The sequence below is a fragment of the Aethalodelphis obliquidens genome, unplaced genomic scaffold (assembly GCF_003676395.1).
Source record: "Aethalodelphis obliquidens isolate GAN/ISIS:26980383/991018 unplaced genomic scaffold, ASM367639v1 scaffold33, whole genome shotgun sequence".
NCBI lineage: Eukaryota > Metazoa > Chordata > Mammalia > Artiodactyla > Delphinidae > Aethalodelphis > Aethalodelphis obliquidens.
Window position 1 is genome coordinate 8059355 of NW_020837977.1, and position 19660 is coordinate 8079014.

The 19660-nt window shown below is 35.5% G+C and overlaps 1 protein-coding gene across 1 annotated transcript in view; it reads right to left on the reverse strand.

Moving 5' to 3' along the window:
- The window catches only part of CUNH8orf34 (chromosome unknown C8orf34 homolog), a 327589-nt gene that overhangs the window by 210333 nt on the left and 97596 nt on the right, over positions 1–19660 (reverse strand). Inside the window, 2 exon segments of the mRNA XM_027127946.1 lie at positions 7247–7413; positions 16073–16245. Of these exon segments, the coding sequence (XP_026983747.1) occupies positions 7247–7413; positions 16073–16245 (340 nt within the window).

Below are 19660 nucleotides of genomic sequence, written 5' to 3' on the forward strand. Positions count from 1 at the left end.
GACCACAGACCACACAAAACATCTCACAGTGTGGCTCATACCTTTGCAAAATAATCAGTGAAAAGCTATGGCCTAAGTATGAAAAAGCACATTAACTTACATTGTTACATGTCAAAAATTTCTAACTTACTTCAAAGCGAGAAATATGTATTAAACAACCTACCCACGAATATACTAAGAACAGCTCTCTCTCAAATAAAGGAATTGTCACACAGGTATACAAATGAGATGAAGGACAATTGTCAATAATTTGTTTATGGGTTTAGATTTTATTTTCAAACTGTTGACTTCACTCTGTTATGCTGATCTGCTTTTACCATTGGAAAAAAATTTTTTTACTCATTATTTCAAATAGTTTATTCATCCCTTTATACATATAAAAAAATCTCAACAATTCACTATTACTTTTTGTTCCTTGGTGAGCTGCCATTTTCCTCTAAGCTGCTTATGCGTGGAAAGTAGATCATTTTTTGTTTTGTTTTTATTGCTTAGCTTTTTATTTTCATTTATATGTATACATGTATCTATTATTTTTCAAGTTCTTTTCCCATTTAGGTTATTACAGAATATTGAGTAGCATTCCCTGTGCTATGCAGTATGTCCTTGTTGGTTATCTGTTTTAAATATAGCAGTGTAGAAAATTTTTTAAAGGAAAAAAGCAACATTTCTTATCAAATACCATAGAAGTAAATCATGTAGCATGATATCTATTTTTGGTGGCATGCAAGTTTATATTTATTTAAAATGCAATCTCTACACACAAACCCTAGTTATCATCTGCAAATGTTCTGATATTTTTTGAAAAGAAACACAAAAAAAGCGTGAAGAGAATGAAGCATAAATACAATTCCAAACATGAAACGAGTGCGTCCAGAAAGCAATGAAGGAGGCTATGAGTCACATCTAATGAAAGCAAAGTAAGAATCCTAAATAAAGATTTAATGTAAAACAGAAGCTCATCGGAACCATGTCCCCAGGTCTATGCTAGAATCATTTCCTAATATGTAATTTTCCTACTCTAAGCAGTTCATTTTTCAAGCACTCCTGTAAATATGGTATCAGGAAGGAAGACAGAGACAATAAGGTAATACAAATTGCATTACCCATAGCTTCTTAGCAAGACTGTTCCTTATTTCCAGGAGACAATTCAACAGAGCCTGGTTAACTCAGAAACCTCTATTCCATGCTCTCTCTGTTGTAAAAATTAGACTTTCTAATATTTTATTCCTCTTGCTTCAGGATATATCACATCAAACATAAAGTGCACTGACCATACGCAGACTAAGATTAGAATTCCTCACTGTATGTTCTACACATCACCTGCAACAGAATCTCTTGGAGGACAGGAGGAAGGGCAGTCGTGTTGAAAAATGTTGATTCATGGGCTGTATCCAAATCTAATGAAACAAAAATTGGGGGTAAAGGCCACTGGAATTGGCATTTAAATAAGCTTCTCAAATGATTCTTAAGCAAACCAAATCCTGAGAATCATCCCTGAATAGTTAACAGTTCGTGAAACATGTCTGTATTTGTGCAAATTTGAACTCCCAGGAATATGCAGAGTCACTTTGTAAGTGGAGAAATTAATAAATCTATGAATGAATTAATGGACTAATTGAGAGCTGAACTAAAGACCTACAAAATTGTAGAACAAAAGTTTGGTTCTACATAGATGCCAACACTCACTAGATTCATTGTCCTCTCAGAGCCTAAGGAGGTCAAGATAATTAGAAAAACAAAGGGCACAATATTCTTAGTGCTATATATTAACATGTACTAGTACTATCCACATGGCAGGTGCATGATACTTGCTGAATGAAAATGTGTTTCAGTGGATTTTCTCAAATGTATTTACTGTAATTCAGAGAGACAAGCACTGTGCTATTCGACTCCACTCAGGCTACACTTCAACCCAAGCTCACTTGGCATTTGTGCAGGCAATGATGGCACTAAAGCAAGAAAGTCAGAATTCAGAAAAATAGGACAAACTCTATAGCAGAAGTATTTCACAGAATTTCCTTAACAATGTATCACATGGCTTAACAGGAGGAAATATTTATTATTTAGCGTGTGAAAAATATTTTCGCACATCTGTGTACATATATCCTAGTTTTTCAATTATGCTAATTAATTTAGTGAACATTTAAAAATGTATGTGCAGATTTTCTATTTTGGTTAACTGTGGTCATCAATTGTCAGTTTAATAACTAATTTTTGAGAATACCTAATATTTAAAAATGAGAGCTACTTACACTGAGGTGATTTGGAAGATATTTTATTCAGTATGTTCTAGATTTAGAGTACTAACTTCATTGGTACTCAAAATTGTTATCTCTTAACACCCACAAATTTGGATATTTTAATCTCAAATATGTACTAATTCCATATTAAATTACATTGGTATATGCTGAAGGAATTTCTAAGCAGTATTTAAAGCAATCTTACAGAAAATATTAAAGGATCCATAAATTTAATTTTTGGAAGTCCTCAGACTTTTTAAAAGAATCATTTTACAAAGAATATTTTAAAGTGACAAGTTATCTGTCATCCTGATGCTCCCAATAATCAATACTCAAAAGAAATAAAGTTTGTATGAATGTTCCCCTGTGCTTTAGACCATTTCACATACTTTAGATCACTAAAATACAGGTGTAGAGATAGGTAGGTAGATTTTTTTCTTTTAAACATTTAAAGGCCCTCTCCCTTTCTTTTTTTTTTTTTAACATCGAGTGACAGAATCCATTTCTCACTAGGTGAAATGCATGTTTATTTTGCAAACATGAGTGATTTCTGCTTTAAGAAGCATGCAACTTAAAAAAAAAAAAAAAAAGAATTTGCCAAAGGATCACCTTAATGTAATGAGTCCCTCTAGAAAATTAAGTTTATATTTTACATAATTTGGCAAGATACTGGGGTTTTAGAAACTCAATAACTGTATTCTTGAAAGAATACCAGTATGATTATACTTGTTCCTGATTATTAAATTTAAAATAAATAAAATGTATCTGCAATCACCTTGTTTATTTTTGCCAACACAGTTTTAATTTTTATATGATTAGAAAAAAGCTAAGACCAGGTAGTATAAAGCATGACTAATGCTAGTTTTCTTTTTTAGCATCTCTGGAATGTGATTTTTAGATATTTGTCTCATCATCAATTCTGAGAAAATCTAAAAACAACTTTTTAAAGTAATATACTAAAATGTGTAAGAAAAGTAGTTTTTAAATAATTCTGATGACATTTTTAAATGAGTGTAAATTATATGGAGAAAAATCAAACACATAATTGCAATCAGCATTTCATCAAAAATAAAATGAAAAGTCCATGTAATATAATGAAAATGGACTCACATTTACAAGCTGAAATATCTCTTAAACTAATGAAGTTCCTCAAATCTTCTGTGAAAATTAATGGAGTAAAATATATAGAGATTTTTTTTTAATCTCTTACTGCTCCATTGTAACTTTTTTTCTGCTTTTGAAAGATTATTGACTTTAATAACTTTTAAAAATAATATGCAGATTCTTCATAGTTTTATTCATTGTGATCAATTTCCAGCATAATTACCAAAATATTTGAGAATATCTTATATATGAAGTTGAGACCTACTTAGTTTGAGATGAATTGGCAGATATCTTATTCAACTTCTGTAATTAAAGCACCAATTTCAGAGGTGCTTAAAATTGTTATACCTTAAAATTCCACAAATTTGGAAATTTTATTCTCTGGTATATATTAATTCCATATTAAGCTACTTTTGTACTATGAATTTATAAGTAGTATTTAAAGCAATTACAGAAAATATTTAATCTACTTAAAAGTCATAGATGTTGTATTATAGTATTTTCACATGCCCAGTACACTTAGAAAAGAAATTCACAAATATACAATTAAACAACTGCGAAAAATTAAATGTTAATCAGTATGTATTAACAATGCTAGATTCCTTAACAAACAAAACAAGGGTCAATAGTTTTACTACTAAACTAAAAGTTTTTTTCCCCTTCAAATCAACCAGTTTTATTTAGGAATAATCCTTTGTTATATTAACGTTAACTAATAATTATACTTTTTACTTATTTAACAGTGCACAAAGCATATAGACTGCTTCCCATGCATAATAAATAAAATTTTCAGCCAGTTATACCTGGTATAGGTAACAATGACAAGTTAAACCCTTAAAACATATAAGCTACTGCAAATTCATTCTAAACAATGTTGTGGATTCAAAAGGATATTTTATACCAGATGTCTCTTGCATTTTACAATTATTTCATGCACTAAAATTTTATTTCAAATATGTTTTCAAGAACTTAGCATTTGTATTTTCCTCACATATGTACAATCACTTACGTTTCTCTGGAATCAGAGTTTCAAAACTATTATCTTAAAATTCTTTAATAATAAACAAAATGATGTAAATCTAATATTAAAAGGACTGGGAAGACAGATATTATATAGTTTCTATATTGATTTAGGAGTATGGCTTCAATTATTAGTGTAGGACTTGATATCCAATGGAATATTAATAGAGATATACATGCCTATTGAAGATGAAGGTTTTAAAACTGAATAACTTAACAACCATTTTATTTCATACCTATACTTCACATATTTATCCATTACTATTATCATGACTGAAAAATTCTTAGCTCCTGCATTAACTGAAAATATTCATGTACATCTGTCTGATTTCATGTAAGACATGAGCCATTCATTACCTTAGTTAAAGGCATACATAACATTATAAGTCATGAACTTATATACTCTACTTCTGAAGAAAACTCTGAGTCTATATTTTAAACATATATTTCTAAAATAATAGAATAATATTCATGGGTAGGAGTATTAGGGCCTTAAAGACAAATATATTTCATATCTAAATAACATTTTACTTTAACTGATGAACTTTATGGGCAAAACAATTTGTGGATAGAATTTTCTGTTATATGACCTTTGTTCACTGAGACAACTAGGCAAGAGGGTTAAATATGGCATTATTTTAGGGGACAGCCCAGTGGACTTGGAACATTCCATATTATTGCAGGGAAATCTCATAACCTATAGACCAGCATTAGTACACCACCAGCTGCCTGTGCTGACATGTGGACAGACATGGCGAAAGTCCAAACCTCCAGCTATCTCTCATTCTTAAATTTGCTCAGACCAGAGGCTAAAATGTCAAATGAAACAAAATTAGTGAGGACCAGCTGTTAATTGCTCACATTAGGTAATCTCCAAAACCCAATCCTTTGGTCTTCATCTCGGGAGACTAGAAACCTCAGAACAGAGGAGCTGAGATCTAGGGATACCAGCACTGACTGGACACCTCAGTCTCCTTAAAGAATCTCTTGATATTACTGAGGTTATATGAGTTCCTCCACTCTGACGAGACATTCCTGAGGCTATCAGGAATCCCAAAGTGATTTGGAGAATGCTTGGATTTCTTCAAAAGATTCTCTTTGCAACATAGAGCATAACCGCCTTCATGTGGGTATCAACTGACCATGAGCTGTTGTATAAAGGAAATGAGGGGGACAGAAGGATACCTGCAAACCCAATGTCAATGTACCAACACACCAACACTGATGTTACATAGGCAACATCCATTAACGGTTCCAGACTTGCCCCCTTCACTGTTACTGACTGAAGCAGAGGAACAATGTACAGGCACAGTCATGGAGCACAACTGCAAGAGTCCATCCTTACAACAGCAAACCTGCAGGGGTAATGACCACACTGCCTGCTGAACTACATCTACTTGTCCTCTGGGACTTACCAGAGGAATCAGACTCTCTAGGAAACATTCCCTGATAACCGGCCGCTACTTTTGCATTAGATGTTATTCCTATGTACACACTGCGCTTAATCACGTTAGCAACTGTAGCAAAAAATATTAGAGTGATATTTACATCTTCATCTTGAACACTAGAATGTGAAGTTCCTGCAAACAGAAACCATGATTATTTTATTTTTACGTCCCCAGGACCGAGTCTAGGGCCTAGCATTCAGTAAACGCTCGCTGAATGGAAGCTGAATGAAGGCGGCACCACCACATCTACCACATCTGCCACATCTGCCACATCTGCCACATTACCGATTTGGAGGCAGGGAGATGAGATGCCTTAAAAAACACCCAGATTTAACAGTTCTTAAAAAAAAGATGGACAGCATGAAGTGAAAATGCCATGACATAGCCTCCTCAATGCTGGAATGAATGTAGTTATTATAACATCAGAAAGTATCAGTGAACCTGCCACCACTAATTAATAACACCTTGTAGGCCTATGCATGGAGACCTATATCATTTATTATAATGATAGTATTTTAGTACCATAAACACTTAAAACCAAGGAAGCTAGTTTAGAAAAAAATAATTTAAAAAAATCTGTATACTTCTGGAGCTCCTTTTTCTATATGTTAAATTTATCTGAAGCATTCAAATGGTTTTATTATTTACTCACTTTCTAGTATATTGTTACAAAGTATTTGAAAATTGTTCTAATTATTTAGAATGGAATAGCTAATATCACTGAATTAAAAACGCAATGTTTTATATGTGGATAATTCGCTCTGAAATAAAATTTAATTTCCTTCTTTTGAAAAAATGGTTTTACAAAAGCAAGTTCAATTTAAAAAAACTATTATGCAGAGATTTCTGATGAAACAAAAATATACACTTACTTCATTAAAAGATATAAAAGATTTCCTGTGTATAAAACTTTCATGAAAGTATGAGCCTGTAAAAACACTGCAATCTCTGCCAACTTTCCTGTCATTTATGAAAGACATAAAACATTAATTTACTATCTGCCCTTTTAAATTTAACTTGCTTTTTCTAAAACATCCTTGAAACAACAAGGAGACACCTTGGAATGCGGGCTGAAATATGTACTCTGGATACATTTTAGACAAAAGATGTGATCAAGGCAATCACAATAGGAGGATAAAGCAGACAAACTTGAATTAGTATCACAAGTGCACAGAGAATGAATCTTGATTAAGTAGTCAGAAGGCAAGTGCTGCATATACAAAGCACAAAATACAGTCTAATAAATACTTCACATGCTCAGGTGATTTCAGCTTAACTCTTGCATGCAACTCCATGAAAGTCTAATGCAAGTGTGTGCTAAATGGTTTCTTTCCCCTAAGACAAAACTACGCAAAACTTTGAGAATCTCTTAACCACTACGCACTTTTACAATGCCAGAGAAGAAAAAGAGAAATTATTAATTTTTAAAATTACCCAGCAATTCCATTGCATCATCTTCATTATCAATATCTTCTTCTGTTACCGATGGGGTGGGGCTATGGACAGACTCAAAAGAATCTTGAGAGAGCATTGCTGCCAGAAGTTTCTTATGCTGCTGTTGCTGCTGTTTTAATCCTTTAGTCTTGGGCTCCACCTTTAAGCTGAAGAAACAGTTAAATGTTAATATTCAGTGATGATAACATCATCCATTAGCTGTGGTAACTGAAGAAAATCTACAAACAAATTTTCACTCAGTTTTTTGCTTTGCAAATCTATGCACATATTAGTGAAATTTTCCCCAAGGATAATGGAAATGGAGCCTGTCTTCTTTCTAAGACGTCCTTCGGTACCTCATTAACAATTTCCTAGATTGGAATACATGAAGAATACGACAACCCCTGCCCCATTTAAGGGAGGAGGTGCTATTTGGCTCCTAACAATTGTTGCCATGTGGGAATTAAAGCCCACTATGAATGGATTTCTAATTTTTTAGAGGAGGTAGGAAGTTCAGATCATTATATAAAATTCCCTGATTTACAAAACAAATGCATGTCAAGCAAAACACATGTAATGGGATAACTATTTTAACACACTATAATAACATTTTTTCAATGCAAACTTTAATTTCCATCATTAAAATAAATGTCCTCACTAGTCCTCTCATGTTGCCTAGGTCTGGGGGTAGGACAGGGTAGAAGGAGGGATGGAACCAGAATTGGCATTTAAATGACTCTCAGTGCCCTCCAGTCTAAAGGAGTCTTTGCAAATTTGGAAGAGCTTCCTGTGATAAAGCCAGACTCCTTTGGGTAAAGGAGCCAGTCTTTCATGGCTCTCTCCCCCAACTTCCCAAGACAGTGTCTGACGGGAAAACTTACATGTCCACGTGGCAACCATTTATAGTTTTAAAAATTGTCCCAAGGTTCTCCTCTTTCCTATAATCTGATTTCTTTCCATATAACTGCCCAAAGGAAGAAAACGGCAAATGTCACCTCATGAAGGAAAAAGACATGATGAAAAGGAGGAGGTCTCTCTTAAGCAGGAAGGAGAGAGGACCCTTTCTAAAGGTGCTCAGAGAGAAGGTCCAGGAGGGAAGGCAAATGAGCAAGGGGCTACATGCACTTGGTTAAAAAAAAAAAAAAAAAAAACCAACCAGGTGAGTTTCAGGGCATGGATCAAAACATTTCAAGCGGTCTTAATAGAAGAGCCAGGTTCCACACTGTCTAAGAGAAGGCTGGAAAGGGCAAAATGGCATCGTATGTCATCAGTGGGCAAAGACCAGTCAGCTCCACCTCACTGTTCACTTCAAAGCTAGGCGGAGCACGACAGAGAAGACCAAGGGAAACGGGTGGAGAGAAGGCTTGTTCTCTCCCCCAAGTTAAGGCTATTTAATAAATGCACAAGGAATGATGGAATCAGAAAACCACCATTTTAACCACCAACACAGTAACTGCTCAGGCAAGGATCATCAAGGGATGCTAATGCCCTTTGCTGACAGATTGTTGGGGGAGAAGGACTGTCAAAAATCTCAAGGTGGTTTCCAACAGATTATTTATGTTTCTACTTGAATTGTTTTGCTTTTAAAGAATTATAGATTTACATGAAGTTGTAAGAAATAATACAGAGAGATCCTGTGCACCATTGATACAGCGTCCCTCAATGGTAACATCTTATAAAATTATAGCACAATATCACGGCCAGGACACTAACAATGATACAATTCTCCAATCTTATTCATGTTCCCATTTTAATGGGACTCACTTTTGTGTGTGCCTCTCTATGTATTTAGTTCTAGACTATTTTAGTATTTTTGTGGGTTTGTGTATCATGTATCCACCCCCACAGTCAAGGTACAGACCAGGTCAAACACTACAAGATTTCCTTGTGTTGTCCTTTCCTAACCATTCCCACCTCCCTCTATAACTCTCCTTCCCCTTCCCTCATTCCTGGCAACCACCAGTCTGTTCCCCATTCCTATAATACTGCGATTTTAAGAAATGTTATGTAAGTGAAATCATACAGTACGTAATCTTTTAGGATTGGCTTTTTTCATGCAGTACAATTAATTCCCTGGAGATTCATTCATGTAGTTGTGTATATCAGAAGTCCATTCCTATTCTTTGCTGTGTAGTATTCCATGGCATGGATATACTCCTGTTTATCTAACCAGTCACCCATTGAAGGACATCTGGCTGTTTTAAGCTTCTTGGCTATTAAGATGGAGCTGCTATGAACATTCATGTACATGGTTTTGTGTGAAAGTTTCCATTTCTCTGAGATAAATGCCCAGAGTGCAGATGCCAGGTTATATGATAGTTTCATGTTTAGCTTAGGTTTTTTTTTTTTTTACATTTACATTATCAATGTGTGATTATTTTAATATCTCTAAATGTGTCATGAATATATATGCCTTCCCACTAAACAGCTATAGACAGATGCTTGAATATTCATGGAAAAGGAGATGACATAGGATTTGGTAAATTATTGACACAAGAAGAGGTGGAAGATTACCACAGTGTGAAAACATGAGACTTAGAACTGGTGATAATTTCAGGGGGAAGAGAGACAGCGAGGTCTGTAAGCAGGAATGAGATGCAAGGTTCACACCTCCCTCTTCTCCTGTGGATTGCACAAGTGAAAACTGCATCATTAGAGAGAAAAGAGGGTCCTGCTACTGGGAAGTAGGGGTCTTAATGCACACAAGTGGTGAGTAAGTGGGAAGAGGTGGGGTTTGGAGTCTTTCTCAGAGCACTCAGATTTCTGGGTCCCCTTATTTAGACTTTGGACGTGAATCTTAATAACAGGATTCTTAGAATACCTTCCTGAAGAAAGGCTGTATAGCAAAGCATTTAAGCATACGGAATTTGGAGCAAGATAGCCTGGCTCAGTCACTTAATAACTATCCAATCTTGGGATAGTGATGTAACCATGCTGGGACATAGTTTCCTTATTCCTAAAATAGGGGTAATAGTAATGTTCTCAAGAGGATGAAATGGGTTAAGATATGTAGAACACATACAGCAGTCTACTAATTGGTAATTAATATCACTATATGTTCAAAGAACACAATGGGCAGCATCCTAGATATTTACATGTCTTTTCTTGAGCCATAACATCCCACATCCCAACAAACAGAGAAAGGAAATAAAAAAATATCTTGGGACTTCCCTGGTGATGCACTGGTTAAGAATCCACCTGCAGGTGCAGGGGACATGGGTTCCACCCCTGGTCCAGGAGGATCCCACATGTCACAGAGCAACTAGGCCCATGTGCGACAACTACTGAGCCTGTGCCCTAGAGCCCACGAGCCACAACTACTGAGCCCCTGTGCCACAACTACTGAAGCCCGCGCCCCTAGAGCCTGTGCTCCGCAACAAGAGAAGCCACTGCAATGAGAAGCCTGCGCACCCACAAGAGAAGCCACCACAATGAGTAGCATGCACACTGCAACGAAGAGTAGCCCCCGCTCACAGCAACGAAGACCCAACACAGCCAAAAATAAATAAATAAAATAAAAAAGAATAAAAAGCCAATTCTTAAAAAAAAAAAAGTGTCTTTATGAAAAAGAATAGCAGCTACATTTCAATGTGGTGTCAATACACTGTAGGACTCCATTTTGCTTTGGTCTAAAAGGTTAAGTTCTAAACCAGGATCAGCTGGAAAAGGACAGTTTAAAGTGGCCACGCCCTCCACTTCTTCCCACTGGATGGCCTGCCTCCTACCATCTGCTCTCTTCCTCCTGGCCGCACTCTTCCAGGGGGCCTGACCTTGCTCCATTTTGTTTCACACTCTGACTCTGAACACAGGTTGGTAAGGATTAATTTTATCTGGCCACATGTGCTCTCTTTGGTGGAAAACTGGATGATTCCCCTCTTGAACTATCTCCTAAGCTTGTTTAGTTCACCATTGCAGCCTAATAGAGAAATCTGTGCCCTTTCTCTTGACTCTAATCAGAAATTAAAGGGTTCTCTTTTATTAAGGCCCAGGCTGTTGAAGAGATAACAAAAAGTTTCACACTTAATAGCTTCATTTTGATTTATGCAAAAGAGCTCTGTCTTTTTTTCTTCACGTCTAAATGTGATGTTTTATAATTTATTTAGCAGACATTTATTAAGTGTTTGCTACATACCAGGCATTGTGGGCACTGAGCTGCAGAAATAAGACACATGTCCTTGTCATTCTCCTCGCTTTAAAGCAAGTACTTTGAATCTAGGATTTTTGTTTTCATATTGGTCTCACCCAGTACCCAGCACGTCACCTTGTGTTAATGCTCAATAAGTATTTAACAAATTCACTCCTTCTTTTTGAACCTCATTTTTTCTAACACACTAAATAAAATAAGAATTAATTTAAGTAGATGTAATCTGAGTCTTCCAACTTGACAGATGTGAAAATCCAGGGAAATGGAAAGGTTGGTAGTGAAATAAAAGAAGGAAAAACAGATTGGAATGTGAATAATGAGGAACAAATGGTAGATAATAAATTTGTAACTCCTAGTCACCAGCTGACAATGACCAAGACCATTTCATGAAGGTCGAAGCAAGTGTTTTCATTAAAATACATGGTTTGGAGGGCTTCCCTGGTGGCGCAGTGGCTGGGAGTCCGCCTGCCAATGCAGGGGACACAGGTTCGTGCCCCGGTCTGTGGGGATCCCACGTGCTGCGGAGCGGCTGGGCCCGTGAGCCATGGCCGCTGAGCCTGCGCGTCCAGAGCCTGTGCTCCGCAACGGGGGAGGCCACAGCAGTGAGAGGCCCGCGTACCGCAAAAGAATAAAAAAAAAAATAAATAAATAAAATAAAATAAAATACATGGTTTGGCCATGACGATAGTGCTGGGCTATAAGAACTAGACACTGACTGAATCCAAAATGTTGCCTGTCTAATAATAAGAGTCCATCTATGAGTCTATGAGTCCAAAGATGACTAGCAATGTGTTTCATAAAATAATTATTTGAATTACTATATGTATTTCCTAAATAAATGAATTCCTAAATAAATGAGAACAAATTTTGAATATATTAAAATGACCTCATCAATATTCTGAAACACATGGGTTAGCTACATATCAATACTTCTTTTGGTTTTAAAGATAAATTTGTGAGTCGTAAGATACAATTTCTGTATGTTTTAGATATTCTTAAGGTTTCTGTTCTTTGATTACTTTAGCAAAATCATTTTTGATTAATCAATATTCTTTGTGCTTAAAATTTGCATGTGAGAATATTCCTAAATTACCAAGCCTGTTTTAGTCTCTGCCACGTGTGTTGCATATTTTCTAACATGTCCACAATAGCCAAACTTAGACAGTATTAAGGTGACTTCTTTATTCTTGACCACTTACATTAAAGAGTGCCCTCCATCCATTTTCTTCCTTCTTGTTCTGGTTTATTTCCCATCATACCACTTATCACTACTTGAATTTATGTCATAAATTCGTATATTTGCCTGTTTATTGTTTGTCTCTTGCTGCCAAGAGAGGAGCTCTAAGAGGAGGGGAACATTTCTAGGGTTTGTTAACAGATATATCAGAAGCAATTATGAGCTTTAATGAAAAGGAACACTTCTTAATGGGAAGTGAATTTAGCTTCTAATATTTAATATATATTTCTAAGTTGTAAGATTTTCTATTCATTTCATGGCATATTTACCATCTAATAACAATGCTCACTTAATGAACAAAGCCAATTCACAAGATCTATAATATTTATTGATATTTTTCTTATTTTAATAAAGTGGTTCAGCTTAGAGGAGCTTCGTTAGGCTTTCAAGGCTTGGTAAGCCTATTTAAAAATTCACATTATAATTTAGCAAGTAATTTTAGGAAATCTATTATCAGCTATTGCAAAGTCGAATTAAGATGGCTCCAAATAGAAGTATATAGGTTTATTAACTCAATTTTTATTTACATTTATATTATCAATGGGTGATTATTTCAGTAACTATAAATGTACAAGAAATATATATGCTTTCCCACTAGATGGATGGACAAACCATGGCAACCGATGCCAACTGGTAGTGCGTGATGGTCACAGGAAGCCAGCAATCATTCCCTAACGCATTCACCTCTCCCTTATGAATCCTTCTTCCTTTTCTTGCTCAGATGCTTTAATTTCTTTCTTAAACTCTCTTAATCTAGAAGCTCTTGGAGAATCTAAGAAAGATGTGGCAGGAAAATGTCCATTTGCACACACGGGGCATTTTGCACATAATTTCAAGAGACTCATAGATCTCTTGAGTCCTTCCAGAGATCATGTAGGGGTCATGAACTCCATGTTAGTAGCTCTTGTCTTATTTTATTAGTTTCTCCATATTGCCCTCATAATTGCCTTCGTCTTAACCAGCACTTAACCTTTCAGGTGACAGCTATGTATACTAAAGTTGCTGACCCTCTTCACACGATGTTGTATTTGTAGGACCTAAGGAAAAAGTTCAGGTAAGGTATATCATTAAAAAAAAAAAAAGTTCCTGGAAAAAATCGTGGCTCAAAGTCTACCCATAAGAATCTCAAAGTTTACTACACCGTTTATTTAATCTTCTCTAATCTAATGGTGGAAGTCCAGCCAATCATGTATGTATTGTTCTGAATGAACGGGAAAGTTGGTTATGTACTAAAGATGGAGTGTTGTAATAACAGCCATTCAAATAAGACTTGAGCAGTTAACGAGAGGGAAATCCATAATAGGAAAAGGGATAAAAAGTTAAGATAGACTATAAACAACCCTTCTTATAAATAAGTTTTATTAATCAGACGTCTACTCACGGCCTTCTATGTGCCTCCTTCACTCACAGAACAGATGCCTACTGACAATGGCAATGTGCCAGACCCAGTAGGGGAGAGAAAAACGGAAGAAGTCATCCTTGAAAATTAAGTCTTCTCTTTCAAGAGTCTAGAATATCATTTAGTCTGTTAATGTTTAAGACTGTTAAATTATAAATGACAAGATCATTACTATTTAAGGGCAAAAGTTAAAACTCTAGCTATAGACACTACAGTCATTAAAAAATTGTTCCCCAATCTGTTTTTATTCATTCAAATCAAATCTAATGCTATGTGAGTTCCTGGTATAAATTCAGAAATCCTGGTTTTATATTAGAGGATGGGATATAGTTCCTAACCTGTACTTAACTGCTACTCTTTACATTTAGTTCAGAAAGCATGCATTCTTTTTTTTTTTTCCTCTAATGGGGCATCTGGGCAGGATTTCACCACTTTCTTCATTTCATAGGTAATATATCAACTCATAATTTAAAGATAGAGAAAAATAAAACTGAAAACACCTTTTCAAAACAGATATTTGAGTGAGATCTTCATGGATTAAGTTTTCTGGGTAACGGATCTGACCAGGATTGCAGGAAAGATTCTCCTTTATTGGATATTCAAGAGGGAATAAGAGCTCACTGAAGCTAGGAAGGAAACAGAAGCACTAACGTTTGCAATAAACAGCTCCTATTTATTATTATGACTAAATGAAAGCAAAATGAAAGTCAACATTTCTCTATTTTATATTTAAGAACTAAAGATCTAGCAATGAATAAAGATAAAGGTCTAGTGGGTTTCATTAGTCTAGTGTTAGAAATAAAATTACCCTCATTGACAGGTGAAATTGATCTGACATTTCACAAAAGAAGGTAAATGGATTTTTAGAAATGCTTTTCTTCTCCTTATATAGTACACTTCAACTATTTAAATAATTTAAAGGTTATTTCTCATGGAAATAGAAGCAATTTTCTATATGCCTGAAGCGCATTAACGAGTATTCTGAATTTCCTTCCCTCCAGCCAAGTGATAAGTCAAAGTAAAAAAAACCCTGAAAGCCATATTACGTTGTAGAAAATACAATTTTCTTCTTGAGAAAGAATAATTATTGGTTGCTGCTAAATTTAATGTAGGAAATACAAAGTTACTGTGGCTATGCTGTATATGGGAAAAACTCTTCTGTGGTGGTCAGCTAGTAACACTCACAGAAAGTTTAAGCTCCTGTCACATTTTAATTCATGAGTATTTTTTCTCAATATCGTGTGAGCCGTGCCTCGATAATGCTTTTTCACTCCAACTTCCTTGTAGAAGTTTTCATTTTTGTTTCGAATTTAACTCACTTCAGTTAGTATTACAAGAAATGGCTACACTGAATATACTGATACTTTTTCTAAAAAATATGATCTAGACTTTTCAAAATTACCCCACTTCTACCAGCATACGGAAACTTGAGGCAAATCTTCTGACACCATTTTGAGCATCATAGGGCTGAGTAAAATGAATTAGGGACTTTCAAATTCACAACTCACAATAGTTTCAAGAATAATTTCAAAAATTAAACATAGAGAATGTAATAATTACATTCAATCATAGTTATCAACTCTAAACTAAAGGTTTCTCTCTATATTCCATCTAACTCCACCTTGTGTAGTCTATCATACATTTAATAGTTTTCTTCTTGTTGAACAACTAGATCTTTATGGTACATCAGAATTCCTCCCTCTCCAATCTTAACAGTCAGCCCAATAATATAGTAGGTCCCATCCAATATTATAGTAGGTCTCAACTGACAGTTTATGTCCTGAAATTATTTTTCTGTTTGGTTTTAGTAACAAAGAGATGATACTCTTCTTAGATGTAAAGAAAAAAAAAATCAAAACCAAATCCATAATAAAAGCAAATCTAATAAAACTCTAATTTTAAAACAGATAAATTAATTCTTATCTTATATGTAACATAATTTTCTATATAAAATTGCCAAGTGATTTCATCAAAATCGTGCACTTGATTTCCCCTTTGCCTTAAATGATTAAAATATTCAGAATCTTAGACGACATCTCATCTCACCTTCCTGCAGGGCTAGAGCTATTATCTTCATTTTCCCATTGTTCATTTTTACTTCTTGGAATTGGGGGCTGTAGCATTTCAGCAGCCAGTGGATCAGCGTCATTCTCTTCTCGACCAATCCACTCTCCAATTACACGGGGTCTCAGAAGAGAAGAATTAAACGCCACTGTTTCCTGAGGAGAAAAGAAGAATTTCTGTGCCTTAGATTACATATTCCCATTAATAGGACAACAGGGAAATAATCTTGTGCAGATTTTAAACTGCTCCCTCAAATCAAAATGTTCCTTTTTTTCTTTCTGAATTGACTTAAAATTTCAGTTCTCTCCGTCTCTACTAGATGGCTTACTCTCTATGATTTGTGCTGACTCGTGAAGGCCACCGTGAGAAAGGATCCAGAAGTGAAATCTCTGGTTTGGACAGCTGCATGTTTGTTCTCAGGATGGCGGGGCAGGATTAGCATTTGTGCCAGAGGGAGGAGCGTGTGCGAAGGCCCACACAGCGGAAGAGCTTGGTGCTGCTAGAAAATGATACATAAGCTCTCAAATATGGAGGAAACTGAGGTGGAGTCAGGGAACAAAGTCAAGAAGAGACAGGGCTGGAAGGATGCATTGCCTCCAATTGCAAAGCACTCTGGACTTCTAGAAATCCAGTAGAGGTTGGAAGCAGAGCACTATCGATGATGGGCATGCTATGACAATTCAAAACAATGCTAAACTCTTTTCATAGACTTGGATGTGATGTGGCTCTTAAAACGGTATTTTAAATATTTAAATCATTTAATAATTTAAAACGAATACTGAACACGTGCAACTGCTACGGGTATCTTGGTACATGGGAAAAAAGCAGATTAAAAAGCAATACGTATTGTATGATCTAATTTTTGTTTAAAAAATTCATATGGGCTTCCCTGGTGGCGCAGTGGTTGAGAGTCCGCCTGCCGACGCAGGGGACACGGGTTCATGTCCTGGTCTGGGAAGATCCCGCATGCCATGGAGCGGCTGGGCCCGTGAGCCATGGCCGCTGAGCCTGCGCGTCCTGCTCCACAACGGGAGAGGCCACAGCAGTGAGAGGCCCGTGAAAAATAAAATAAAATAATCAATTAAGAACTCTAAAACAAAGGTGCCGCACGCAGTATGGGGAAGTGACCTGGATCTCTGCAGTAGTTTATCCGAGATAGTCATCTTTGAAGTGGATGCCTCAGCAATCAAAGCTTAAGTCAGGCACTTGCATTATAAAAATAACAAACAAACAAAAACTGTCAGGGTTTATACTACAATCTATCAATCCAGCATTCATAGACTAATCCATTCATTTATTCATTCTTTTATACTTATTATGACCTACTATATGCCAGATACTGCTTGATTTATTGGGAAAACAACGGTAACACCAAAATGTAATGGTTTTATCTGAATGGAGGGACTACAGGTAATTTTAATTCTTCTTTTGGCATTTCCATGTCTTTTCAATATTCTATGAGAAATATGTACTTGTCTTAAAATGAGAAAAAACGTATTTTTAAAATATCTTGATCTGAGAAACACAGGCTTTTAATTTGTAATATTACAAGAGTCTTGAACAATTCCTTAAAAATTTAGATCTGATTTTCTGAATCTGTACAATTCTCCTCAATATTATACAAATACGGGGCTTCCCTGGTGGCACAGTGGTTGAAAGTCCGCCTGCCGATGCAGGGGACACAGGTTCGTGCCCCGGTCCGGGAAGATCCCACATGCCACGGAGCGGCTGGGCCTGTGAGCCATGGCCACTGAGCCTGCACGTCCAGAGCCTGTGCTCCGCAACGGGAGAGGCCACAACAGTGAGAGGCCCGCGTACCGCAAAAAAATAAAAAGTCAATATTATACAAATACTATATTATAATATATACAATGTAGCATTAATTAATATACAAATACACACCAAAAGCAACATGTGAAATATGACTAAGACATATCTGATGAACATTTATCCAAGTGATTATAAGTGATAGAAAGTAGCTGGATATCTCAATATTGATTCCCCAGCCTACAGGAAAATGTAGTAGATAAATTTTCGTGTTTGTATAATGTAGCAACTAATATGAAATCCTTCTGTATTTATATTCCCAAAGCTTGCAGCTGTGAAATCATGCAATCAAATTAATGTTTTGCAATTACTGGAAAGGCATATTCATCTGCCACAATTTAATATCATTTGAAGCACAGGAATTAAAATTAACAGCAATACTGTTAAATTTTAAACGTATATTTGCATTTAAGAGCAGATTAAGGAAAAGACCTGTTCTAGAGAAAAAAATCTATAAACATATTTACAGCTTCAGAATCAGTTTTGGCCTGTGTGACTTTGAAATGTTACTTATTCTCTGAATTTTGTTTTCTCCAACTATAAAATGGTCATGATAGAAATTATAAAACCTACTGTATCAAATGAAATAGTAAGAAGCATAGTTAAACCACAGAATTCTGTACATATGCTAGACACAATTACTTAAGGATGTGGGCTGTATTTAAACTACTTCTAAATATATGACGTAACTGGGAAAAAATGGTACAGAACAGCAGGAATGGGTGAGTTAGGTGAGAACAGATGCTTGGTTGTCAATATGGGCAGAGTAACAGAACAGGGAATTGATAATACAGGTTTTCATTCTATAAAGTTTTATTTTACAGAGAGTATATTAAAAAGATTGGATAATTAATTTAGCATTATCAATCTCTACATAATGGGACAGAACTGGGCTTAATAAGAATTGGGACAAAGAAACTGACCACTGACCACAACAGAAATGGGTGAGTTTAGGCATTATAAATGAAAAAAATGAAACAGGATTTAGAGTTGAGAATGATCATAGAGTTGAGAATGATCTTAAAGTTGAGAACTGCAGAGAATGAGAAATAACTTTTTGGTTGATTACTGGGAAATTAAATGATAGATGCCACTGCTATTGGAAAGTAGAGCACAGAGAGAAGGATAAATAGTTTGATATGCAGCCTGTTTAACTCCAGCTGGCAGCAGAAATTTAGTGAGAAATAGCTGATGAGCAAAGCAATACAAAGAGCTGCAAATAGGGTCAGAGGAGTTAGGGACTGAATATTTTACAGGTGAAAAGTGGGACTCTACTATTTTTATTTTTCAGAATGCACAAAGCTATTCTTATATTTACTGCTTTATGAGAATGTTATATCTCTAAAAATTCTGGAATATAGTCCATTTACTTGTAACAGAGCAAAACAGCAGATTTTTCTTTGGTTCTATTACTTATATTTGATTAAGCTAAGTAAAAATCTCTCCATAAATCATTATGAAAGGATTTCAGTGGAGAAAGCGGTTCCACAAATATCAGTACATGGCAAAAGAAATTTTAAAACTTCACACTGAATACAAGTTCTGGAAAATATCTGAAGTACGTGGATAAATAAAACATTTAAAATTTTAGTGCTAAACAATGTAAATGCTAATGATTCCTTAGAAATGTATAAATACATATTCCTTTGCCCTCCTAAGGCTAGAGGTCCCTAAATGTTCAGATTCTTAAACAAGTATGCTTAAATCATAAGAAAAGCATTAGTAGTCAAACATTCTCCAAAG